The sequence below is a fragment of the Scleropages formosus genome, chromosome 3 (assembly GCF_900964775.1).
Source record: "Scleropages formosus chromosome 3, fSclFor1.1, whole genome shotgun sequence".
NCBI lineage: Eukaryota > Metazoa > Chordata > Actinopteri > Osteoglossiformes > Osteoglossidae > Scleropages > Scleropages formosus.
The window spans coordinates 34,857,432-34,884,776 of record NC_041808.1 but is presented as its reverse complement, the minus strand read 5'-3'; the positions used below and the strand labels follow the sequence as shown (position 1 = coordinate 34,884,776).

Here is a 27,345-nt window from a genome sequence, read left to right as displayed (position 1 = left end):
CTATCTGCTGTAGTCTTCTGATGTCTGATTTCATAGCTGAGCTGAACCAGACAGTTATAGAGGTGCAGAGGACAGACTCGATGACTGCGGAGTAGAATTGCATCAGTAGCTCCTGTGGCAGGTCGAACTTCCTCAGCTGGCGAAGGAAGTACAACCTCTGCTGGGCCTTCTTCACAATGGAGTCTATGTGGGGCTCCCACTTCAGGTCCTGTGAGATGGTGGTGCCCAGGAACCTGAATGACTCCACTGTTGCCACAGTGCTGTTCATGATGGCGAGTGGGGATAATGCTGAGGTGTTTCTCTTAAAGTCTACGATCATCTCCACTGTTTTGAGCGTGTTCAGCTCCAGGTTGTTATGACTGCACCAGACAGCCAGCTCTTGGACCTCCTGTCTGTAAGCAGACTCGTCGCCATCCCGGATGAGACCGATGAGTGTGGTGTCGTCTGCAAACTTCAGGAGTTTGATAGAGGGGTCTTTAGCGGTGTAGTCATTGGTGTACAGTGCACTTGACCAAAGAGTGCAGTCCTTTGATCAATACCACAGAGAAAGCCTGTTGTGATTGGACATCTCAATTTTTGTATAACACACACACACACATTTTCAGAACCGCTTGTCCCATACGGGGTCACGGGGAACCGGAGCCTACCCGGCAACACAGGGCGTAAGGCCAGAGGGGGAGGGGACACACCCAGGACGGGACGCCAGTCCGTCGCAAGGCACCCCAAGCGGGACTCGAACCCCAGACCCACTGGACAGGAGGACCGTGGTCCAACCCACTGCGCCACCGCACCCCCATAATTTTTGTATAATTTATACATAAAATTACTGCAACAGACATAATTTTGTTTGAGATTAATTTGAACATGGGAGTTTTTTTGCAAGCAGAATTTGTGTAAATTAATTACAAAAGTCAGTTCATACTTCAAACAGGCTTTGGCAGTAAAATGTACATCAGTGAATTCTAGGATAATTATGTAATTTCATATAAAATGCGTGCAGTATCTGTTAGTGCAGGACTTGGTGCTGTTTTGCTCCCATATCAGCATACAACTTGTATACAATCTTAATGAAAGCGGGTTGACTTAAATAGGCTTAAGACTTATCCAGTCATATAAAATTTCTTTCTGAAAATGGAACAGAATGAGAATGTATGTTCAAATCCCGTAGCATATCGAGACTACTGCAACTGGGAAACAGCCTGTAATTTATCAAACTACCTATAAATTTGGCCCTTCACTGTCAGATAGCAAATCATGCACAGTTAGCAGGTCCGAATAATAATTTATTATAAACAATCGTAAATGCCGATTTTGAAAATTCAAGTAATTACAAGACGTCGACGACTAGTCTAAACACACACAGCACCAAACGTTTAAAATGAGATCATGCGTAGCTCGCCGAATACTTGTTCTAGGCTAAAGCGATACCACCCCTGGTCAGTGAATAATAATAATAAATTATCAGCGTTTATATAAAAATTTAAAGCGGATGCATAGAGTAAAATTTGAATAGCCGACTTGTAATTTGTGCAATTCAAACAGGAAATACAAAAAAAACCTCGAACGTTTATTTCATGATTATTGGTTTAAAAAGTTGCTAATCAGAAATGAGATCTCTTTCCACCAATTGGCATGAACGATAATCCGCAGTAGGTGGGACTTGGGCCGGGGTTGGAGTTCAGAGGTCAATGTGTACGTTCAGCACCATGTGGATTAGCTAGCGGTGTGCTATCTGTAGTTTGGGCAGCGTTTTTGCGTGCGGCATGGGGAAATCCAAAAAAGTTAAATCTGAACATTCGAAAGAGCTACGAAAATACAATCCTGCAAGGTAGATAGTGCTTGATTATTTTCGACAGTGTTACCACCCAGATGGAGTGTGGCTGTTTTTGTAAAAATTGTTCATTTCATGTGTGTATGTCACTATCATGTGCAGTTTCCGTTTGGCTCCTCTCCCTCTGATTTTTATGTAAAATAGCTGTGTTGGTGACTTGAAGTATGAGTTTGTCTATAGTGAAACTCAAAAATGGTATTTTGCGAGTTATGAAGTTATGTTTTGTGAGACACACACAGCCAATCAATCATGTGAATTAAATTACATTTTATTTAGCAGACACTTCGACTTGCAAGGAACTCTATGTATTATGTAGTGTTATCAGTATGGGTTACTCATCCATACAGTGGACCACACTCTCTCTGTGTCACTCACACTGGGTGAACTTGAACAGCATGGCTTTTGGACTGTGGGAGAAAACCCACACAGAGAACATGCAAACTCCACACAGAGCAGGGATCGAACCCGTGTCCTCTCACACCACCCAGGTGCTGTGAGACAGCAGCACTACTTGGTACTTGCTCTGCCACCATATCATATGTAATGACCATTTTACTGTCCACCCTGTAGAAGTGAATTGAGGGTAGTTTTAGCTGCAGCGCACATACCAGTGTCTAAGCTGTCACCCCCGTAGGATGAAGGAGGACAAGCGAGAGAATCACCTCGCACGGCAAGAACAACACCTGGAACACATTCCTTTTCGACTGCGTGAGATCATGAAGAGTAAAGAGAGGATTGCGATGGGGGCCAGCAAGCTGAAGAAGATGAGGAAAGGTGTGCCCCCCCCCCCCCTTTTACTGACCACATCATTTTCAGTCTAAATGTAAACAAATAGTCTTTTACACTCACCAGCCACTTTATTAGATATACCTTGCTAGTACTGGGTTGGACTCCCTTTTGCCTTCTGAACTGCCTTAATTTTTCGTGAGATAGATTCAACTAGATGCTGGAAACGTTCAAGGATTTTGGTCCATATTGACGTGATAGCATCACACAGTTGCTGGAGATTTGTCAGCTGCACATCCATGATGCGAATCTCCCGTTCCACCACATCCCAAAGGTGCTCTGTTCGATTGAGATCTGGTGACTGTGGAGGCCGTTTGAGTATCGTGAACTCATTGTCATGTTCAAGAAACCAGTTTGAGATGATTTGAGCTTTGTGACATGGCGCATTATCCTACTGGAAGTAGCCATCAGAAGATGGGTACACTGTGGTCATAAAGGGATGGACATGGTCGGCAACAATACTCTGGTAGGCTGTGGCATTTAAACGATGCTCCATTGGTACTAATATGAAACCATGGTTTCATATTGTTAATGCCAAATTCTGGCCCTAAAATCTGGATGTTGCAGCAGAAATCAAGACTCATCAGACCAGGCAATGTTTTTCCAATCTTCTGTTGTCCAATTTTGGTGAGCCCATGCAAACTGTAGTCTCAGTTTCCTGTTCTTAGCTAACAGGGGTGGCACCCATTGTGGTCTTCTGCTGCTGTAGCCCATCTGCTTCAAGGTTTAATGTGTTATGCATTCAGAGATGCTATTTTGCATACCTTGGTTGGTATGAGTGGTTATTTGAGTTACTGTTACCTTTCTATCAGCTTGAACCAGTCTGGCTATTCTCTTCTGACATCAACAAGGCATTTTCACCCACAGAACTATTACTCACTGGATATTTTTTCTTTTTCTGACCATTCTCTGTAAACCCTAGAGATGGTTGTACATGAAAATCCCAGTAGATTAACAGTTTCTGAAATATTTAGACCAGCCCGTCTGGCACCAACAACCATGCCATGTTCAAAGTCACTTAAATCACCTTTCGTCCCCATTCTGATGCTCAATTTGAACTTCCGCAGATTATCTTGACCATGTCTACATGCCTAAATGCATTGAGATGCTGCACTGTGATTGGCTGATTAGATATTTGCGTTAACGAGCAGTTGAACAGGTGTACCTAATAAAGTGGCTGGTGAGTGTATTTGAAAATATTCATGCTCTGTAGGGTGCAGTGGAGTCTTGTGGTGCCTGGACTTAATCCCATGTAGTCTGTGTGCAGTTTGAGGTTTCTCCCTGTGTTCATGTGGGTTCCATTTTCCTTCCACAGTCTATACAGATGTGTTTCAGGTGCATTTGTGACTCTAAATTACCTGTAGAGAGAGTGTGTGTGTGTGTGTTATAAATGGTGTACAAATGAGTGAATGATTGTAGGGAGTTCCATCCATCCATCCATCCATCCATCCATCCATCTTCTTAACGTCTTAGTCCTTCTAGGGTTGTGGTGGCAATAGGGAGCGCAGAGAAGCCTAGATGTACTTGTTCCTCACAACTTCCTCTAGCTCAACCTGGGGTATCCCCAGCCCCTCCCAGGCTAACAGGGAGATATAATCTATTTGGCGGGTCCTGGGCTGACCTAGGGAGTTTAGTGTAGTAAATATAACATTGTAAAGGTGTCAACTAAATTACATTGTACATTACTTTTGAGATAAGCATCTGCTAAATAAGTAAATGTAAATATAAATATGACCAAGCTGACCTGATTTTCTTTTTCTGCTCTGTTCTGTAGCCACAGCACCCAAGCCTGTAGAAGGAGCTGCAGAGGCAACAGACATCCCAGTCCCATGCTTTCGCAGAGGGCAAAGGGAGTCAGAGAGGGCTTACCTCCACCGGATGGAGCAAGAAACCCAGCATGTGCTCTTCCTCACCAAAAACCAAGTGCAGCGCCAGCCAGAGGTGGAGCTGCAGGAACAGGAACAGCCAGCCGGCAGGCGGAAAGCTGAGAAGAAGAAAGAGTGCGTAGCGCTCAATTCCATCTCAAAGACAGAAGACTTTTGCATTTATTCACACCGTACATTCTGCAGCTTATTAGTTGTTCTCATTGGTAAAGCAGTCCTGAACTTCAGATATCAGCTGAACCATTGACTGTTACATGCATACTGCAGATTTTTTTAGGCATGTGTGCATTTGTCTTGAAGTTTATTGAAAATTAACCAGACTGATTGATTTATTATTGGTTTTTTGAAATTGCATTCTTTTCCTAATTTGCCCTTCTCTTTTTGCAGATTTGACAAAATAAAGGTACAGAAGATAGAGAAGAAGAAGATGGCAAAGAGAGAGAAGATTGAGGAAAAGGAGAAGTTTACAGGTGTGCATTTGGTTTATATTTGGGGGGCAATGATAGGTTTATTTTTGGCTTTTTAATTCTTTGCTTTTGTCCTTCTTTCACAGACAGGGTGAGCTTTGGTGAGGTGGTTATGGCACCCCCATCTTTGACAGCCAAACCCAAGAGGGCACCCACCAAGTCAGGGGTAGGTTAATTAAAACTAGGTGATTACAAGTTTTGGGTGTGATGTAAGCATTGCAGCAAAATCTTGTAATTTAAAAAAATAAATAAAAATTTCCTGTTACAAGGGGATAACAAAGGGACTCCTGCTGAACTCCCTTCTTGGCCATACCTCACTCTCCACCTCCAAGCCCTCCATGGCAAGGCAGAAGATGATGGAGGAAGAGAGAATCCGTGTGGTTGAGGCCTACCGCAACCTGAAGAAGGTAAAACAGGAGTGGCAAGGCTCCAATGTGACTGGGAAGGATGAGCTACAGAAGCCGCACTGAGGAGGAGTACTAGTGATGAGGTTTATAGTATGGAATTTACATACCATGGTTTCATTCCTTCAGTTTGATCCACAAAGGTTGTGAATCTGTTACAATGCTGAAATGTGTAGAAAAGTAAGCACTTTATTTGAAATCATTTCATAATGAAGATGTTTGAGCTAGTTGGTACCCTGCCTTTCCCATCCTCACCAGGGCAATCCATCTGTATCAGCATGGTTTGGCATAGTAGTTCAGGCTAAATCAGGTTTAAAAGCCAAGTGTTCTGCTTTGACTGCCATTCTCTGTTCCAGTCCCCAGTTACCACATTGTTTGTGTGAAAATGGCTATTTCAGTCTCTCTGAACTTCATGCATTTTCCCTGACCTGAGAATGGCTGTGTCTGAAGGAGGTTTGGATAATCCTGCTGATTTATGCAACAATGTAAAGTGGTGTAGGTTGTTGTTGTTGTTGTTGTTGTTGTTTCTTCATCTCCACTAGATGGCAGTCAGAATAAGAATTAATGTATATTTCTATGTTTCTATTTGTAAATATGCAATATCAATCTATAGTTGGGATTCAGTAGAAATGTTTGTATTTTTAAAGACAAAACAATGAATTGTGTGTGTGTGTGATAATTCATTAATGTTTGCCTTTTCAGTTCATATGTAAATGAAACCATTGAGAAACTTGACCTGTTAACATGTTGCGAAGGGTATAAACTTCAAAACCAGGGGACCATGGGGCCCCTTGTCTGTCTGGTGGAGCGTATAAACCCCTTCTCAGAATAATGTATCTAGATGCATAAAATAATATAGGATTACTAAGGAAACAAATTATAATGAAGTAAAGTTATCAGAATATTATAAAAATAAATTTGTGATATAGTAATCTTTTGAAGTCTGCTGTCTGTATTGGTGACAAAGTCACTGGTACTACTAGTACTACTCTGGTTTGTTGCCTACATTCATAGTTGAAGTACATATGCTAAATTTCATTTAGAGGTTAGTTTAAAAAAAAAAGTGAATTTTTTTTTTTTTTCCCCTCTCTTGTTCAAGTTCATGGACCCCAGGTTATGAACTCATTCTTAACATTGATTGTATGAATGAGCCAAGTAGAGGTATGCAGATACTCTGCTGTGCCAATACGTTGTCCTGTGGTTTCCCCATCCAGATTAGACATGGCTTCAGGAACCTAGAAGAGGGTATATTGTCTGGGTAATTTGCATTTTATGCAAGGATTTAAAATATTTCTTTGTCTTAGTGGCAAACCAGCTGTGCAAATAAACACCAGAAATTCAACTGTAGTCCAGGCTGATATTTTGGGTACTTTTAAATAGTGGTAACGCTCATCATATCCAATATTGAAACACATCTACTGTAGGTATTAGGGTCACAGAAAGCTATTTAGTTGCAGGTCTAACTTTTTATTTGCAAGAACTTTTTTTTTTTTTCCCCCCCCACCCCTCTGCTATACGATGCTAAATATTTGGTGCTCAGAAAACAATCTGAGTCTGGTTCATTTTGCTGTCAACATTTATACCTGGATGATACGTTCTGTATTTTATGCTCAGTGACATCTTTACCCCCTACAACTGAAAGAAAAGTATCCTGTCAGGGGAACTGAAAGTTCCTGATGGAGGTCTAGCTGCTTACAGAGGAGTGTCACCAATTTAGCATGACAGACAGCTAGACGTTTTAAAGTGGCATCCTGTAGGTCACATATTACTAATAGCTTTGCTGTTTGACTGGTTTAAAGAAATAGTGCAGTTTTAATATAGAAAAAAACAAAATCTAGTTATCTCCTGAGCAATGTACTAACCCTGAACTGATACATAATTATCTAACTGTGTAAACATGTAAACCATTGTAAGTAGCTTCTATTTCAAGTTGTTTTTATTGTCATTCCTCTATATATCTTGTATACAGTGTGACAAAATGTTTCTCTGGAGACCATGGTGCAACACAGGACAGCTTTGAAGCATGAAGAAAAATAAGAAATAATTCTGCCAGAAATGGCCATTGCAACCTAACCCAGTCTGGGAATTTTAAGATGAAGGCAGACTGTGAATAAATGTGTCATGAGAACCATGTACTCAGAGCTGAGCAAAGGGTCTTATGAAGTCTGCACCTTTGTCTTGTTTGTATTCGCATCACCAACACACTGATAAGGATTGCTAGGTGTGGCAAGTAGTTGTTGGGCTGTGACATGTGTCCTTGTTGGGTTTTTTTTTTTTTTCCCTTCTCTCTTTAAATCACACACAATGAAACCTGTCTCAAAAGACTTGTGAGATGAGCTGGAGGGTATTTCTCAGGGAGATCAATCAAACAAGCTCTCTTTGTTAAATAGTAGCCCAAGTGGCAAGATGTTCTAGTAGAAATAATTCAGATCTTTGTCCCTGTTGGTCACAAATGTTACATGCATAGCTAAGCTGTGAAGCAGTATCCATTGTCTGCTCAGAATGAATCAAGTATGTAACTGTGTGTTTTGAGGGTCTTTGTGTTTTCAGGTGATCATCATAGTTCTGTCTACCAGTCTGCTACCTTACCTGGGATGACAGTTTTTTTTTTAATTAATAATTGTATTGTTAATTTTAGGAGGGGGTGCGGTGGCGCAGTGGGTTGGACCACAGTCCTGCTGTCCGGTGGGTCTGGGGTTCAAGTCCCGCTTGGGGTGCCTTGCGACGGACTGGCGTCCCGTCCTGGGTGTGTTCCCTCCCCCTCTGGCCTTACGCCCCTGTGTTCCCGGGTAGGCTCCGGTTCCCCGTGACCCCGTATGGGACAAGCGGTTCTGAAAATGTGTGTGTGTGTGTGTGTGTTAATTTTAGGCAGGTAAGACTGTTTCCAGTTAAAATACATTTTCAAAGTATTTCCATGTAGGGGGTGCGGTGGCGCAGTGGGTTGGACCACAGTCCTACTCTCCGGTGGGTCTGGGGTTCGAGTCCCGCTTGGGGTGCCTTGCGGCGGACTGGCGTCCCGTCCTGGGTGTGTCCCCTCCCCCTCTGGCCTTACGCCCTGTGTTGCCGGGTAGGCTCCGGTTCCCCGTGACCCTGTATGGGATAAGCGGTTCAGAAAGTATTTCCATGTTTTGCCAAGCAAATGTGTATTTCAGGCTTCATCTCCACGACCTCATTTGCTTGGAAACACATTGCTCCTGACTAATGTAAAATTGTTGCTGGGAGATGAATCTCATTTTCCTGTAAACTTAACACAGCATTTTGTAAATGGTCGTTGGGAGTGGTGCAATACTTGAGACTGGAGCCTCATTTAGTCGCATGCTGCTGACTTTGTGCGTAAGGATGGCTGTGACATTCCAAGGCTGAGCAGACTTAAGAATTGTCTCCCAAACTATAAGGGTGCTGTGGAAGACCAACTCAGCCACTATGGCTGGCTAAAGAACTAGTCAGTGATGCAACTGTCCCTGAAAGACCACACTTGGGTGGGCTTGTATCTTAAGCATCCAAAGCAAATTGATTTTGTGCATCCTAAATGATCTTTATTCCTATAAAGAAAATAACTTGTCATGCACATGTTAAAAATTAACTAAACTCTTTACTCTGTAGGGCATTGTCTTACTTAGAGCACATGCAAATCCATAGGCTATAAGCAAAACATGTCCATTTTCATAACAGAAGCCTTGCTCTGTAGAAATAAGTGATGGGAATGTCCTTATTAGGGTTAACCTGCAATTTGGATTGATGCATGGTTTTTCCCATGGGCGCTAATAAAATTATGTATTTACATTAACTTGTTTATGTTTTTACACTGAGCCATTCCCTCAAGGGTGGAGGCAAAGCCTTGCTAATTTCCACACCCTTGTCTAATATTTGAATATTCAAGGGGACCTCAAACCCATTTGCCTTTATAATGTCAGTCATACTGCTCAAGAGGGCTAACCACACAAGTTTCAAAATTACCATTGTTAAATTTAACTTTCTGTAAGTCATATCAGTACTTTTATCGACTTGTATTTCACAAATTATACACACACACACACACACACACACACACACACATTTCCTGAAGCTACTTGTCCCAAGCGGGGTCACGGCAAGCTGGAGCCTAACCCGGCAACACAAGGCATGAGGGGGAGGGGGCACACCCAGGACAGGACGCCAGTTCATCACAAGGCACCCCAAGGGGGACTCGAATCCCAGACCCACCAGAGAACAGGACCCTTCCAAACCCGCTGTGCCACTGCACCCCCTTCACAAATTAATTTATCACTTTTTTTGATGTAAGGATACATTGATTTCAGATGAAAGCTGTAGCTTTACCCTTTGTAATTGTCCTGGGGATATGTTTGTATACCCTGATCTGTATGTCACTTTAGATGAAAGCATCTGCTTGATGACTAAATGTAAATATGCATGTTTTATACTGCCATTACTGCCTAAGGGCGGAATTGTGTTGGGCTGAGCATTTGGACCCGGCTCAGGTTGTGGAATTTTACGCTCTAGCTGTTCTAGCAGTCTGAGTCCAAAGTTGCATTTTGAGAGAGTCAGTAACTCTAAATTGCTTGCGGTGTGTTCATAGATAGATGAACAGACAAACAGATAAGAAGTTTATTAATCCTAATGCACATTTTGCGGTCTGTGTCTGTTTTCCCTCCAATTGGTATCCTCTCTAAGGTGTACCCTGCTTCACTCCATATGCTTCCAGTATTGGCTCTGGATCACTGTATTCCTGCACTCGATAAGCAGTTATTGAAAATGGATGGATGGGTGACTACCTAAACTAAAAAGTATGTTAAAAACAGAGTTGTGGTGGTCTATGGCAAGCATGGAATGGCCACATGCTTCAGAGCTGGGAGGGCAATTTTAATACATTGTGGCATGTATCTATCAGGGTTTTACTTCCTTATGTCCATGGGCAGTTGGCTGACTTACAGCTTTAGTAATTACACAATTATTCTAATAATGTAATGTATAGTCAACCATTTATTTATATTATGCTTCTGATCCTTCACTGTGTAGGAGAGCACTCTATCAGTTTATTGAAATGTGGGAAAAACTTGCAAACACCACATACACTGAGCTAGATTTGAAGCCACATCCAAACCTACAGTGCAGGGGAAGTAAAGGCACCACCGCTACCTGCAGCACCACCGTGCTGCCCTAGTTTTAAGGTCAAATGAGTAAAATGCAAACTAATAATGAAATAAATTTAAAAAATAAACTAAAAAATGAAAATGCTAAGGAACAAATGCAAAAGATACATTAACAAAGGTGTGCTATGTTTTTGCTGTTTTGTCTATCTGTATGCTTCAGAGCACCATTGCCAACAAAGTCTCCAGTTGTAACACACACATCCCTGTGCTCTGACATTCATTTGCATGAATGTGTTTGTGTTAGGGGGGTGCGGTGGCGCAGTGGGTTGGACCGCAGTCCTACTCTCCGGTGGGTCTGGGGTTCAAGTCCCGCTTGGGGTGCCTTGTGACGGACTGGCGTCCCGTCCTGGGTGTGTCCCTTTCCCTCTCCGGCCTTACGCCCTGTGTTGCCGGGTAGGCTCTGGTTCCCTGTGACCCTGTATGGGACAAGCGGTTCTGAAAATGTGTGTTTGTGTTAGTTAATACATACAAGCTGTTCTTCTTTGGAAGAAGTGGTACGAAGAAGGGCTCCTAACCCTAGTGGGCAGCGATTTTCACCCTGGATGAACAGAATAGCACCTTCAGCAATAGACTGGTCCAGCACTGCTGTTTTAAAGAGTGCCATCTGAGGACATTCTTGTCAACAGGCATTAGGCTCAATAAATAGTCCTCTCCTTGGTGGGGTGGTGCTGAACTGTTTGTACTGCACTCTATTTCATCTTTTCAGTTTCTTTTTTTTTCTTACTGCCTTTTATTTCTTCTTATTTGTTTATCCTTATACTCTTGTGATCCAAGAGTCGGTCAGTTCATTCTTGTTCTCTGTGCTGTTGTATATATGCTGCTTTGTACAGATTCTTCAGAATTAAATTCTCATCCTGTGTCACCTGATGTAGAACTGTTGCCTTCTGATCGAAGGTTGCTGGTTTGAATCCCACCTACTGCTATGGTACCTTTGAGCAAGGCACTTACTGTAAATGGCTTCACTAAAAATTATCCATCTCTAAACAGGTAAATAAGTGTAGGTACCTTACACTGCGAGTTGCTTTGGAAAAAAAGCATCTGCTTAACATGTTTTATACATTTTTAGCCAAAGCTGGGGATGTCTTGGGTGTGTGGGAGTCTTTTAACACCTGTTCCACTCATTCATTGTAATTGGCCTTATCTCTGATACAGGCATGCAAATGTTTTATGTTGTTATGATGATTCTTTGCACTGAGGTTTTGTAGTTTCATGTTATTAAGTTATACTTCCTCTTACAACACTGCCTCTCTTTATGCAGTGCTGCAACCCCTCAGCTGTTTTGTTTTACTCTTTAACCATGTAAGGATTTTGTAGGGGTGTTCTCATGTAGGGAGAACTAAAGAAGGTTCCAGAAGAAGGGGGCTCTTGACATTTATATCTCGCTCTGTTAGTGTACTGACGCACCTGATATTCTCTGAAACAAGACACTGAAATTACTATTTGCGGTGTTATTTCAAATAGTTTTTCTGAGAAATAAACTTGTTGTAGGTAATGGTCTCACCCTAACTGAAAGGATCAGCTGCTTCAGTGGCCTTCATTCCACTCTTTTTCACCGTTTTTTTTGGATGCATTGACTTTACCCTAATTCTACACCAAAGTGCTGTTTGATTCTGGAGAATCCAGCACATTTAGTGGATTAGTTCCTATGCCAATGAACCTTTATGCATATTTTCAGTTCTTGCATAATATAGCCAAAACTAATATCACTGATATTCACATTTACACTAAACTGCAGTCATTTTACAGTGAATTGCAGTGGGCTGGCTGATAGTGTTTTGAGGTATTGCCTCCACGTGCAGAGGTAGCAGATTTGAATCTCACTTCCTGCTGTAATACCCTTAAGCAAGGTACTTACTCTCCCTTGCTGTTGTAAAAATGGCTTGCTTTATAAATGGGTAAAACTGTGTAAGCTACTTAATGACTGATAGGTTGTGGGTTAGTATGTTGTCCAGCATGTGCCCTATCTATAGTAACCATCTGGGATAGGCTCTGGATCATAGAAACCCTTCACAGAAAAAGTAATTGATGAAAATGGAGACAATGGTATGTGACAAGAAGAACAACTAGGTTTCTTTTATTTTAGAGATTCAATAATAGATTTTTTTTTCAAATCTGGAAATTTCCATCAAGTCAGAACTCATTTTAAATATCTGGGTTAAGTTTTGTCCTCTACCTTACTAGAAGTGCCCATGTGTACAAAAGTAAGAGTGAGAGGAGGGGCACACCCAGGCTTTCATTAAATATGTGGTACCCTGGGTCTCACAGTAAATCACAGCTTTGGCGATGCTGGAAACAATTACAGAAAAAGTCCATAATTTCAAAAATCATTGTCCCTTGTTATTGTTTTTTTTTTTTTTGTAGTAGGGTGATCACGTGATGGTTTTCTGAAGGGTTTGGACTCCCAGGGTTCCATTTCAGCATTCACATTTAGCAGGCAGACCATCCTGCTCAGTCCAAAGACAAAACCTTTTCTGCTGGGATCCTGAGTTGTTATCCACAACCACAGACAATTGGGAAACAAAAATTCAAAAAATATATGAAGCAAAAAATCACTTGTAAAGCTAAACTTATCAAAAAATAAGTAGATTTCATTCACCAATGAGGTCTATACTGCAAGTAGTTTCCCTGCAATAGAAAAGAAGACACATTCAAAGTGAGTCTTTTGTTTTAGTACATCATTGTGGGGAGAAACAACTGAACAAACAGATATGAAAAAGGTGTGTTTTTTGAATGTCCCATAGAAAACCCCTTTTCCTGTCCCCATGGCATACTATATTGCATACAGGAGTCAGTGATTCCTCCAGCTTCTCTGACATTATTTCTTGAGATATTTCTACATGGCCATTCTTATATTTAGAACACAGGTTGGAAATAGGATTTTTGAGAGTCCATACACAATTGTGCTGAATGAAGCATTAATTTCTCCACACTTAGCAAAAATGACCTAAATTCCTTCATTAAAGGGAAACACAAAGCTGCCTTTTATGCCACCATTCTAGTGCTGACTATTGTGTCAAACTCAGATAAAATCTGGATTTTTTAATTTCAGTGCCAGTTATATTAATATGGAAAAAGTCAGTGTATGTGGAACTGCTGAAACTTTATGGAGTACATGTAAGCTTTGTCGTTCTTATGGCATGCAGGAAACACAAGTCTCTGCTTCATTTGGCATTATACCATCCAGTATATATTCTTTTCTTTTCTGCAAACTAATTTTAGAACACAATACAGTACAGTACCTCAAAACAACAACAATTTATTCATTTTGCAACACTGCCTAATTTAAAATGCAGTTTCCCACATGCATCCATTACCAAACACGTTCACTAACCTCTTGTCCAGAAACCCACATTTTCATTACAATAATGTCTCCTTGGTGAAACTTTCCTCTTATTTTTGGTTGGTTACAAATACAGCATGGTTATAAATTGCACTGCTCCAACAGGACAGAAAGAGTGTAGGTACAGGTTAGTGTGGAGTAAAGGTGTGGGAAGGGCCAGCCTTTCAACCTACAGTGCTGCTATGTGAAGGCCCAATTGTGGAAAGGGTGTGATCCGAGCATGCGGTAGTTGGACTGCAGCTCCTTGAGTGAGGAGTGGGGGTGATCCGTGTCATCGATGTCTCATACGACCATTCCTTCTGTTTCTGGAAGCCAGCATGAAGACAGTACAGATACACAGAAAAAAATCTGGTAAAATTGGGTGTTTTGAATTACACAATGGAGTCCATAAAGAGATGTGAAGGTGCATCAGGCTTTGCACTCACAGTGGATAAGCCTTTGGAGATCAAGGCCAGCTCAGTGGGCTGGTACACACAACCTCGCAGTTGCCCGGTGTAGCTGCTGTAGGGGGATGCTGCGGGCGAGAACAAGTCATTTTACCAGGGCAAAGAATACATCAAATCCCTGTGTGCTGTGAAGGATGGTGTGTTTGTACAGCCCACAAGACCAGAAGATCAGACTAACTTTCTGCCATTCTCCCGCTTAGATCGTGCCACTCCTCATTTCAGTTCAAAGCTGCCTCACATTGTATTTGCCACAGCGGAAATGAAAAATGTATTTTTACTGCAGTACGACCATGCCAGAATGTTTACAACCAGGAAATGTAGTGCACAACATTGGTTGTAGGACTATACACTTGAAATTGCTTGGGTCAGCCTAATTTTGTGTCCATGAGGAAATTGATGCTGTTATTTTGAAGAACCAGTTGCTGTAGATGAAGAACAGTATGCTTTTACTACTAATTGCTTCTTACCCATGTTGAGTTGTCCACTGAGTAACTAGTAAATGCCACAGTTAGGTACAGAAAGAACAGAATCTTTCTTTTTTGTGAGCATTTTTTTTTCTCTCCACCATTAGCTGCAATTATCTTGGCACAGCTGCATCTGCTGTACCTGGCATTTTTTAAACTCGTGTCTTTTATAAAAAACAAACAACAGTAATGTGGAGGCTTGGAAAACCATATAATGAAATATAACCTTCAGTCATAAATGTTTGAACAGGACCTGTTGTGTTTCCTTGAGGCTCATGGACACAAATGTACACGGTGATGTGAGTCAAGTTGGACATCATCTATGCCTTGTACCTCTAACAGGTCTGCTTTTACGATTATCAACAGTTAGTTTAGTAGACGCAATCTATAAAAAACTACGAAGATCCAGATTTTTTACAGAGTAAAGGTGTATTCACATACCCGTCAGTGCTTTGAAGTCATTGTTTTCCAGTGTGACTTCTGCATGTCCGGGTGTTGTAAAAAAAAGTCAACATAGGATCCATTTTAAATACAGTTACCAGAACTTAAAGCTACAGGAAATTATTCACTCTGTGTGAAATATCTAGAAACATATTCTCCAAAACCCATGAAGGCACCAAGCTTTTCACTGAAGATAAGGCACGTGAGTCCACTTCAGTGAAAGTTGAAACTCTTGATGTTTGCCAAGTGTTCTGTTAAAGACTTCTCAGCTTGCCTCTTTCTTAAGAGATCATCACAGTCATGTGGCAAATGGAACAATGGTAAGCTTCTACAATAAGCAGAGCTCAACCAGGCTTATACCTTGCTTACAAATGAACAAATTTCACAAGCGAATCATTGCGGACAGAAGGCTGGACGTTTGTTTACTCTTTTATAATCTGAAAACCTGTAAAAGCTATGAACACCCTATAGTATTCAGTTTTTCAGTTTTTATAAAAGGCAAGGTCATTTGTCCAACATCTCTGAAAATATGATTCTTGTTACATTTTCCAGTGCTTGAGACCTCCCCCTCACACACATTTTTGTCTACATAATACTATAAACATAAATAGTTCTCTTTTAGACACAAAGATGTTTGAACAGTTCATCTAAATAGTGACAGTAGTGGAACAAGTGATGGAATAAATAAAAATAATAAAGCATCTTGTAACAGTGTATATGTGTTTGCTTTGCCACATTAACATATTAATCAGCATATTATGTTTTTTTAGAGAAGCCACTGAGGTTAAACACTCTGCAGCAATGGCACTTCTTGGGCAACTTTGGCATTGCAAGACTAAGTTCCACTGCTGCCTATCTGATATTACACTATGACATCAAATTAAGCAGGAAAACCTTGGAGACAGTTACCTGGGTTTGGCTCCTCCATGGTGAAGGCCTTGTTCTCCACATAAATATTTTTAGACACTTGATGCTGCTTCAAGACATTCTCATAGCTGGCCTCCTCATAGTCAAAGTTCATCTCGCTATTCTCGGTGAGCATGCAGATCTGTGGAGTGGAGCTGAGGATGAGGAATACCCAACCATTGGTGACAAGGGTAATGGCTAGAGTAGGGTCATCCCAGCTGGAATTACCAATGGACTTGTTCACATAGAGGTACATGGTGAGCCACACTACCCAGATAGCGAAGGAGACTGAGGCAGTAGCTAGGAGGAATGCTCCCTCCCTACGCCAGTGTTGCTTGCCCATTAGGGTCAACACAGCAACTGGCATGGTGCCGAGGAGAAGGAGCATGACGTAGATAAGTGCCATGGCAAAGTCCTGCTGTGATGTTGAGCAGTGTACGGCTTCACCGGTGATGACTATCCATTCGATGTTGACTATCACCTCCACTAGCCAGAGCCCCAATGCCCCCAGACAGAGCATCCAGCCCTGGGGACCACGATCGCGGTGTGCTACCACATTGAGCCGCACACCCTGTATCAGCAGGCAGGCAAAGCAGCCAGCAAACAGGACACCAAACAGGAAGCGGCGGGCCACACAGTTGGCAAAGCTTTGCCCCACAATGAAGGCAAAGGTCAGACTGAAGAGGCCCATGGTGCACACCAAGAAGCCAGTCTGTAACCCCATCGAGCTCCTCCTCTTCTGGTCCGTCACAAAGGGCAGGCTGGCCAACAGAACCACCAGCAAAACAAAAGAGGTGACCACACCAGCTGCAGCCAGCGATTCCACCACCACACCCCACATAGCATGTAGGTCACACAGTTTGTAGTAGAGTGGCAGGACGGAAGGGCCGCAGCCATTAGGAGGGACTGTGGTTGAAGGTGAAAGGGAGGCCATGGGTGTAATTGCAGGAGGAATGTCAAGGTGATATGACAGCCTTCACAGACCTGTAAAGGAAAGCAGACTATTCACTAAGACACAAGCAACTGTACAGAGCTAAAGCAGTCTGAATATTGGTAGTCTGAGCCACAGTGGTGCAGCACTCAAATTTAGCTAAAGTCCTTCCAATGTTAACTCTAGAATACTGGAATGCAATTGCCTGAGTTCCTCATGTTTTGCAAAAACAATGAGCCTGAAATGTTGATTGTTGTTAATTGCAATCATGCATTTTCTTATCAGAATAAACACTGAACAGCTAACAAATTGGAAAAATAATTTAAATTCCGAAATAAAAACTACGTGGAATCATACTGTTCGTAAGACACAATGCTGAAAATGTATGTCATGTAAAGGTTTTCAGTGAGATCTGCACTGTGCAGTTAGACAGTTTTATCATTCTGGCACCACTGATTATCTTGCAGTGTATATTTATCTGCACATGAATTTGTTGCCATAAATATGGGCATGTCATGGGTGTGTGTGAAAAGATTCCATGACTCAGGAGACTTCACAAGGACCTTTCAGAAGCATGCACGTGCTTATGGGAGCTTTTCAAACGGTTACATAAATCACTGGTGACATTAAATTTAAACAGGAGAGATTTGCTGTTCAGTAAGATTTTATACATGATTTTCCTGAGATCTGGATCTACAGCTTCATGGAACATCTGTAATTATATTTTTATCATTTCATTTTTGTTGTGAGTGGAATGGTGGCACAGTGGGTCAAGATGCCTCCTCACAGGGCCTGAACTGTTTGGGCATAGGTTCCAATATGGCTCAGTATGTGTGGAGTTTGCATGTCCCCTCCATGTCTGTATGGATTTCTTCTGAGTTAGAGATGTGATGGAACTGATCAAAATCCACATCTGTTGAATGTGGATTTAAATTTATAGCCTAAATCCGTACCGATGCGAATGCAGATACGGGTTTTAATGAAAAAAATGGAAAGTATAATTTTTATTAATCCACATACACATATCAGTTAAAAGATAAAAAGAAATATTTATTTGGTCTCAACTTTACACATTGGAGTGATTTTCCTTTTCAGCAATTCAAAAAACATTGGTTTATGCTCAAATTAAATATTAGTGAGAATATAAACATTAATTTTTGTAATATGAGTATTTCCACTTAAAAACTCAAAACAAGCTGCATATAAGTGAATTGACACAAATCATCTTATGCTGCGCAGTAATGACATACATGGTATGCAAAGTCTTACGAAGTAGGCCTAACACATTTCATGCATTTTGCAATCGATGCACAAATTTACATGCAAATCATTGAGTTGTGATTCGCATATAAAAGTGTACACCAGTGCGCGTGTAGTACTGTACAATCATTAATTATCACTCTGTCTCAGGTGCACCTTGACCTGCAGACAACAACCCACAAACATATAAAATAAAGCTTATAATGAGCTGCATTGCTTTGACTACCTTTTCTCCCCACATTAACTTCATATCCGCCAAAAAGTGTTGATAAAATTTGATGGATTTTGGATCTGCCAAAAATTATTGAAGTTTGACAACATTTGAATCTGAACTTTGTCACATCCCTTCTGAGTGCTTTTATTTCCTCGCTCAAACCATAAAGATGTGGTTCAGGTGGATTGCCAATGCAAAAAATTGCCTCTGTTGTGTGTGTGTGTGTGTGTGTGTGTGTGTGTGTGTGTGGCTACCCTGTGATGCACTGGTGTTTCATCCAGTGTGTAATGGTCCAGTTTTGCACTCAGTGGTTCTGGAATAGGCTCCAGGCTGCTGTAAACTTGACCAGTCCACAAGGAATTTTGTCATTTTCTTCAAGATCCACTCTCTGGAGTCTTAGTGTAAGTGTGGACAACTCTACTATACTAATAATGCACAAATAAGCATACATGATGCTGGAAGTTTCCCTTCTGAGTCCTGACCAGCAACTGCAGTTAGGTACAAAGATAACACACACACACACACACACACACACACACACACACACACACACACAGACTGCTGGTAATTTAGAGTAAACAATTCACTAGAAAAAAAGTGCCTTTGAGCAGCGGGAGGAAACCAGAGCACCAAGCACAGCAGTTTTTATACTACACAAACAGGCAAACATAGAACAAAAATAGTGCCTGGAAATATTGGATTTACAGTGAATTTAAGCAGTTTTTGGTTTTCCCTCTATTCACATTTAAAGGCACTGCTGTTGCTTCCTCACCAGCATTTAGAGCCTGCAAACAGCTTTCTCTCACTTAAGGTTACACAGACCACCAATGCAAAATGAGGACAACACACACACACACACACACACACACGCGCGCGCACACACACACACACACACACACACACACACACACACACACACACACACACACACCTTCGTGAACCACTTGTCGTTTTTTATGGCCACAGCAGTCTGGAGCCTATCCTGGAATCACTGGGCGTGAGACTAGCAGGGGTACAGTCTGGTCAAGACAGGAATCCATCGCATTGTAGTCACACATGCATGTGTTCCAATTAAAATGAAGAAAGAGACCAGTTAAAATCATAACACATTAAACAAGATCTTAGCAACATGATGTTGGCATATGACTAACCTGTGGGAGGATCTGATGAGCATTACTTGGCCTGAGGAGTCAGTGATTCAGACTATGATATGCTATAAACAGATGCATCCTGTTACCTAAGCAAATCAAGAAAACTTGCAGACAGGATGATTACACACACACACATTTTCAGAAGCGCTTGTCCCATACAGGGTCGCGGGGAACCGGAGCCTACCCGGCAACACAGGGCGTAAGGCCGGAGGGGGAGGGGACACACCCAGGACGGGACGCCAGTCCGTCGCAAGGCACCCCAAGCGGGACTTGGAACCCAAGACCCACCGGAGAGCAAGACTGTGGCCCAACCCGCTGCGCCACCGCACCCCCGTACAGGATGATTAATGAAAATTAATTTAAACATAGCTTAATATTGCTGTAATTATATATTTAAATATATCCATCCATGCATCCATCTTCTTCCGCTATCCGGGGCGGGGTCGCGGGGGCAGCAGTCCGAGCAGAGTCCTCCAGACTTCCCTCTCCCCGCACACCTCCTCCAGTTCCTCTGGGGAAACCCTAAGGTGTTCCCAGGCCAGCCGGGAGACATAGTCTCTCCAACGTGTCCTGGGTCTGCCCCGAGGCCTCCTCCCAGTAGGACAAGCCCGGAACACCTCCCCAGGGAGGCGTCCAGGAGGCATCCGGAACAGATGCCCAAGCCGCCTCAACTGGCTCCTCTCGATGCGGAGGAGCAGCGGCTCTACTCCGAGCTCCTCACCCTATCCCTAAGGGTGCGCCCAGCCACTCTGCAGAGGAAACTCATTTCTGCCGCTTGTATCCGTGATCTCATTCTTTCGGTCATGATCCAAAGTTCATGACCATAGGTGAGGGTAGGAACGTAGATCGACCAGTAAATTGAGAGCTTCACCTTACGACTCAGCTCCCTCTTCACCACAACAGACCGGTACAATGACCGCATTACTGCGGACGCCGCACCGATCCGTCTGTCAACCTACCGCTCCATTTTTCCCTCACTCGTGAACAAGACCCCGAGATACTTAAACTCCTCCACTTGAGGGAGCAACTCCCCCCTAACCCGGAGGGGGCAATCCACCTTTTTCCGACTGAGAACCATGGCCTCGAATTTGGAGGTGCTAATTCTCATCCCCACCGCTTCGCACTCGGCTGCAAACCTCCCCAGTGCACGCTGCAAGTCTTGACTTGATGAAGCCAACAGGACCACATCGTCCGCAAAAAGCAGAGACGAGATCTCGCGGCCACCAAAACAGACACCCTCCGTTCCCTGGCTGCGCCTAGAAATTCTGTCCATGAAGATAATGAACAGAATCGGTGACAAAGGACAGCCCTGGCGGAGTCCAACATGCTCCGGGAACAGGTCTGACTTACTGTCGGCAATGCGAACCAAGCTCCTGCTCCGGTCATACAGGGAACGAACAGCCCGTAGCAGCAAGCCCCGAACCCCATAATCCCGAAGTACCCCCCACAGGATGCCACGAGGGACACGGTGGAATGCCTTCTCCAGGTCCACAAAACACATATGGACTGGTTAGGCAAACTCCCACAAACCCTCCAGCACCCTAGTGAGGGTATAGAGCTGGTCCAGTGTTCCACGACCAGGGCGAAAACCGCATTGCTCCTCCTGAATCCGAGGTTCGACTATCGGTCGGATTCTCCTTTCCAGTACCCTGGCACAGACTTTCCCAGGGAGGCTAAGGAGTGTGATCCCCCTGTAGTTGGAACACAATCTCCGGTCCCCCTTCTTAAAAAGAGGGACCACCACCCCGGTCTGCCAGTCCAGAGGCACCGTTCCCGAACTCCACGCGATGCTGCAGAGGGGTGTCAGCCAAGACAGCCCCACAACATCCAGAGACTTGAGAAACTCGGGGCGGATCTCATCCACCCCCGGAGCCTTGCCACCGAGGAGTTTTTTGACTACCTCAGCAACTTCAGCCAGGGTAATGGACGAGTCCCCCTCCAAGTCCCCAGCCTCAGCTTCCTCTACGGAAGGCGTGTCGGAGGGATTGAGGAGATCCTCAAAGTACTCCTTCCACCGCCCGAGGACATCCTCAGCTGAGGTCAGCAGCGCACCACTTCCACTGTAAACAGTGTTTGTGGAACACCGCTTCCCCCCTCTGAGTCGCCGGACGGTTTGCCAGAATCTCTTTGAGGCCAACCGGAAGTCTTCCTCCATGGCCTCGCCGAACTCCTCCCAGGCCCGAGTTTTTGCCGCGGCGACTGCCAGAGCCGCGCTCTGTCTGGCCCGCCGGTACCTGTCAGCTGCTTCAGGAGTCCCATGAGCCAGCCAGGCTCGATAGAACTCCTTCTTCAGCTTGACGGCATCCCTTACCTCCGGTGTCCACCACCGTGTTTGGGGATTGCCACCGCGACAGGCGCCGGAGACCTTATGGCCGCAGCTCCGAACCGCCGCCCCGACAATGGAGGTGTGGAACATAGTCCATTCGGACTCAATGTCCCCCACCTTCCTCGGGACCTGGTTGAAGCTCTGTCGGAGGTGGGAGTTGAAGACCTCTCTGACAGGGGCCTCCGCCAAACGTTCCCAACAGACCCTCACTATGCGTTTGGGTCTGTCCAGCTTTTTCCCCCGCCATCGAATCCAACTCACCACCAGGTGGTGATCAGTTGACAGCTCAGTCCCTCTCTTCACCCGAGTGTCCAAGACATATGGTCGAAGGTCAGAAGAAACGACTACAAAGTCGATCATCGACCTCCGACCTAGGGTGTCCTGGTGCCAAGTTCACTGATGGACACCCTTATGCGTGAACATGGTGTTCGTTATGGACAAGCTGTGACTAGCACAGAAATCCAATAACAACTCACGGCTCGGGTTCAGATCAGGGAGGCCGTTCCTCCCAATCACGCCCCTCCAGGTGTCACTGTCGCTATCCACATAGGCGTTAAAGTCCCCCAGTAGAACGACAGAGTCCCCAGTGGGAGCGCTTTCCAGCACGCCCTCCAGGGACTCCAAGGAGGCCGGGTACTCTACACTGCCGCTAGGCGCATAAGCACAAACGACAGTGAGAGACTGTTCCCTGACCCGAAAGCGCAAGGATATGACCCTCTCATTCACCGGGGTAGACTCCAACACATGGCGGCTGAACTGGGGGGCTATTAATAAGCCCACACCCGCCCGCCGCCTCTCACCCTGGGCAACGCCAGAATAGTGGAGAGTCCACCCTTGGTCGAGAAGAGTGGTTCCAGAACCCAAGCTGTGAGTGAAAGTGAGCCCGACTATATCTAGACGGTATCTCTCAACTTCCCGCACCAGCTCAGGCTCCTTCCCCGCCAGTGAGGTGACATTCCAAGTCCCAAAAACCAGAGTTGGCGCCCGAAGTTTGGGTCGGCCAGGCACTCGGCCCCGACCACCGCCCAAATCACAATGCACCGGCCCCTTATGGTCTCTCCGGCAGGTGGTGAGCCCACCGAAGAGCGGCTCCACGTCATGGCTTCGGGCTGAGCCTGGCCAGGCCCCGTGGGCATAGACCTGGCCATCAGGCACTCACATGTGAGCCCCCCCCCAGGCCTGGCTCCAGGGTGGGGCCCCGGTGACCCCATACCAGGCGGGGTGAACGGAAGCCTTGCTTTTATTTTCTTCATAAGAGGTTTTTGTACCGCGCTTTGTCTCGTATGTCATCCAGGACCTGTTTGCCATGGGAGACCCTACCAGGGGCATATAGCCCCAGGCAACATAGCTCCTGGACTATTTCAGGCACTCAAACCCCTCCACCACGGTAAGGTGGCGGTTCACGGAGGGGTATTAAAATATATAAAAAAAATTATTCACAAATCCAGTTCTCTAACTCCGAATTTATCTAGTGAACAAAATGTTTTATTATGCCAAAGAGACAGATATTTATGTTAACCATGCTGGTTGCGAGTACCAGACCTCTAACCCCTAACTGACTGCTGACTGTTTTCCATGATGGAAAACCAGACTTCTGATGTTCCCCTGTGCACACAGACACAGGCATACCAGTGGTCCTCATATCTGACTTCCTCACCTTCCTACTGTTCTTTGACTGTAGTTGTCCATCTGCATCTTCAGGTCTAGCTTGGTTAAGCAGTTTACACGGAAGATTTTTGAGCCCACTCAAGGGATGATCAATTTTCCCTTTCTTTCCTTCACATTGCCGGGCTTTTATTCTGAGCGGCAGGGGAGGGGGTAGCAGTTACCACAGCAGCCTTAGGGAGCTGTTGCAAGATGCATGAGCAGGCAGGCTGTGAGTGGGACGGTGGCACATTGTGCCATGTGGATGTGACACGTACTTCTGTGCTTTCCTTTCCACTTGGGTTCCCTGCTGCTTTTTTTGAGCACATAGATTGATAAGCAGTGAATATTTCCCTAAAGGACATGGATATGCTCATACTCTTTACGGGCAGAGCCGGTGGTGGCACCTTGGTTGTAAATGTAGTTCAGAAGCACCAGGAATGTATATTGTAGTTGTGTGTGTATATATAATATATGTACACACACACATATGTAATTGTGCTATGTAGGGCCATGTTCTCCTGTTTTTTCTCTCATAGTTTCTGGTGTTATTTCCAGTACTATATATGAACACACCAAATCAGAATGTACTGTCCGAATGCAAAAAAAATTTAAAAAATCTGTATTAATGTGCCATGAACTTTTCAGTTTGCAGTCACAATCTTATATTCATTCTGATTTGTTTGTATTGATCAACAGGTGAGTAGCAGTAAAATTTCTCTTTCAGATGTAGAATAATGTTTTAGGTTTCTATGGTATTCATGTTGATGAGAGAAAGTTTTTGCCAGTCTGGGCATTATGGCATAGTACAAAAGGTATTTCACGTCAAAACATTTTAGATCTTCATATTATATATCTATGTTTTCATTATTTATTTCCTTCAATTTGTGTTTGTTGAAACTAGACAGGTTACAAGCTGCAACCCACATCTTGGAAAGTACCTGCAAACTCAAAAGAATCTACAGAGAGCTGGTATGCAGTTTCTTTCTTTGTAAAATCAGTACAAGAAATGCATTTAATGTCTTTTTATTCTATCAGCCTGCATATTGCTTTGGATATAAACATCTGAAAAAGAAATTAAATGTAAACGTAAATCACTGATAAGCGTGATCCAACCTGCACGGACACCTTCCAATACAGGTGTGAAGCATTAATTATTTTACTCTGTCATCCCACAATAGCATCAATTCAACTACATCACTGAATTACTTTTATTAAATTTCTGCTGACGGCAGCTTTAATTAATGAACCTGTACCCTTACTCCTTCAGTTTTTCTTGTTTCCCTAATAAGCCGACCAAACTCTTACCTGAAGTTTCCTTTAGGTGTCTTGTTTCTTCCAGTTCTTGAGAGAATATTTTCTCAAAAAAGGGAAAAAATAAAAGACTGCTATTTCCAACATTCAAACTCTATGTAAAAAACAACGATATTCACTTCCAAAAACTGTCGATACTAGCTTATTCTCCTCCCATTTAATTATCCTCAGAAAGTGTATAGCCCTTTTTAACCAATAATGTGACTTGGCTCTCCAGTTGTGTCATCTGACGATATAAGGATGTATAATCCTTCTGTCGTGGAGCTCTTTGTCGCAGCTGATCACAACTAATCTCCTCTCCCTGTGTGTGCTCTGTTTTATTTCCTGTGGTCACACCTACCTCAGCCCTCTGCCACACACCGGATCTTGCTACAGACACAAATGCAAACACACACACTGACTGAAACTCCCTGTCCCAAGTGGGGTCGCAGCGAACCGGAGCCTAACCCGGCAACACAGAGCATAAGGGTGGAGGGGCAAGGAGACACACCCAGGACGGGACACCAGTCCGTCACAAGGCACCCCAAGGGGGACTTGAATCCCTGACCCACCAGAGACCAGCACCCGGCCAAGCCCACTGCATCACCGTGCCCCCTCCAAATGTGAACATTCATATACAATGTTTAAACACAGTTTATAGTAAGGCATATTAACAGACATCAGTACATAAACACACACACACACAAACACATACATGCACACATATGTATATGGGGGGGGCATGGTGGTAGAACAGGTTTGGCTGGGTCACGCTGTGTGGTGGGTCTGGTGCTCGAGTCCTGTCTGGGGTACCTTGCAGTGGACTGGCGCCCCGTCCAGGGTGTGTCCCTTCCCCTTCCAGCCCTATGCCCTGTGTTGCCAGGTTAGGCTCCAGCTCACCATGACCCCACTCGAGCCAAGCGGCTTTAGACCGTGTGTGTGCGTGTATATGTGTATCGATATATATATATATATATATACACACGCACACACACTATATATATTTTATATATATACATATATATATATTCAGCTTGGCAAGTTTTAATTGAATACAAAATTACACAAACTTATAATTTGCTTAGTTCTGCAATTAATTAATTATAGTTCATTTTCATAAAAGTTATCAGAATTAAACTGGAGGACTGTGTATATTCGTCTTTCACTGGGATTTTTAGAAGGAAGCTGTGTGATAAGTTTAACTGGCAGGAGAAGTAGGAAAAGCATCACAGAAACTTTGGTGGAATGTGTCTGCCAGGGTGAAGACTGGCCACCTAATTTGGTGTGATCTTAGCTTTGAGCCACACAATGCCTGCTACTGACATGTGTCTTTTCACCCAAGCTTCCACGTCAATGAGCTGACAGGCCTAATTAAAGGAGGAAGACTACTTAATGAATTCTTAAACAAGGAATGTGAACTGACTTAATTTCCTTAATCTCTTCATTTTCATCCTTGTATTGTATTTATCATACATTGCAGTACAGGGTTTGTTTCAATAAGCAACTACTTTCCGTGAAAATTGAGCATTCTGAGACCTCTTGTGGCAAATTTCAGCATTTGACTGACGAGAATAACCTTTTCCTACCTTTTTACATTCACTTTTAAAAAAATACTCCCTTTTTTCTGAACAGACTTTTCAGATTTAGCTCATTGGCAATAATTTAGCCGTTTCATTATTCTAAAAATGTACAAGTTGTGGTTCAAAATATTAATGAATATTTAAAATAAATAAATAAATAAATATCCATCCATTCATTCATTCATTCATTCATTCATTCATTCATTCGTTCGTTCATTCCCAGTTATACAAAAGCTGTTGAGAAAGTTTCTCGTATTCACACAGATATGTAGAATGCAGGATTTCTGCTTCTGTCATACACTCTGTCAAGACAAGTACTTTCACAGCATACTACCGTTTGTGTCAGGAAATGCTGTGTAAGGGAGTATCCACTGCCAACTGTAAGAACATTTCATTTTGCAGACCTGACAGCCCCCACTGCATCAACCCTTGCTTTGCTTCGCCTGCAGACCCTACGGAGGTACCAAAGAGCTTAGAACTGGCTGATCTCAAAGGACAGGGCAGAGTGGACTCTGTTTTATCCTAAAAGTATGAGTCCCAGGATGCCCTGGCATGCCTTTTGGTAAAAGAAAGAAAAAATAATTGTAAAGAATAAATAAATATGAGTGTTAATGCATTTAGTGTAATTATGCAAGTTGTATTCTGTTGTCAGGACATTACTATAACAATCACTAAATATCATGATGTCCCTGTCAACTGTTTGATAATACACCATGATGGACTTTAGCCATAGGTTTAAATGTAATTACATATCCCATCCCCCCATCTCATTTTCAGAACCGCTTGTCCCATACGGGGTCGCAGGGAACCGGAGCCTACCCGGCAACA

General features: G+C 43.5%; 2 protein-coding genes across 2 annotated transcripts; one reads left to right on the top strand and one right to left on the bottom strand.

Moving 5' to 3' along the window:
- The first annotated feature begins 1,697 nt into the window (after positions 1-1,697).
- ccdc137 (coiled-coil domain containing 137) lies at positions 1,698-26,948 on the top strand. The gene is made up of 8 exons (XM_018732665.1): positions 1,698-1,828; positions 2,466-2,605; positions 4,392-4,617; positions 4,888-4,970; positions 5,054-5,133; positions 5,237-5,374; positions 24,549-24,616; positions 26,920-26,948. Coding segments are annotated over exons 1-8 (801 nt in total). The 5' UTR covers positions 1,698-1,763; the 3' UTR covers positions 26,921-26,948.
- On the bottom strand, positions 14,026-17,040 carry LOC114910167 (G-protein coupled receptor family C group 5 member C-like; the record flags this gene model as incomplete). The annotated part of the gene is made up of 4 exons (XM_029250081.1): positions 14,026-14,166; positions 14,287-14,375; positions 15,213-15,251; positions 16,122-17,040. Coding segments are annotated over 4 exons (1,188 nt in total), but the record flags the coding sequence as incomplete, so codon positions are not given.
- Positions 26,949-27,345: the final 397 nt, after the last annotated feature.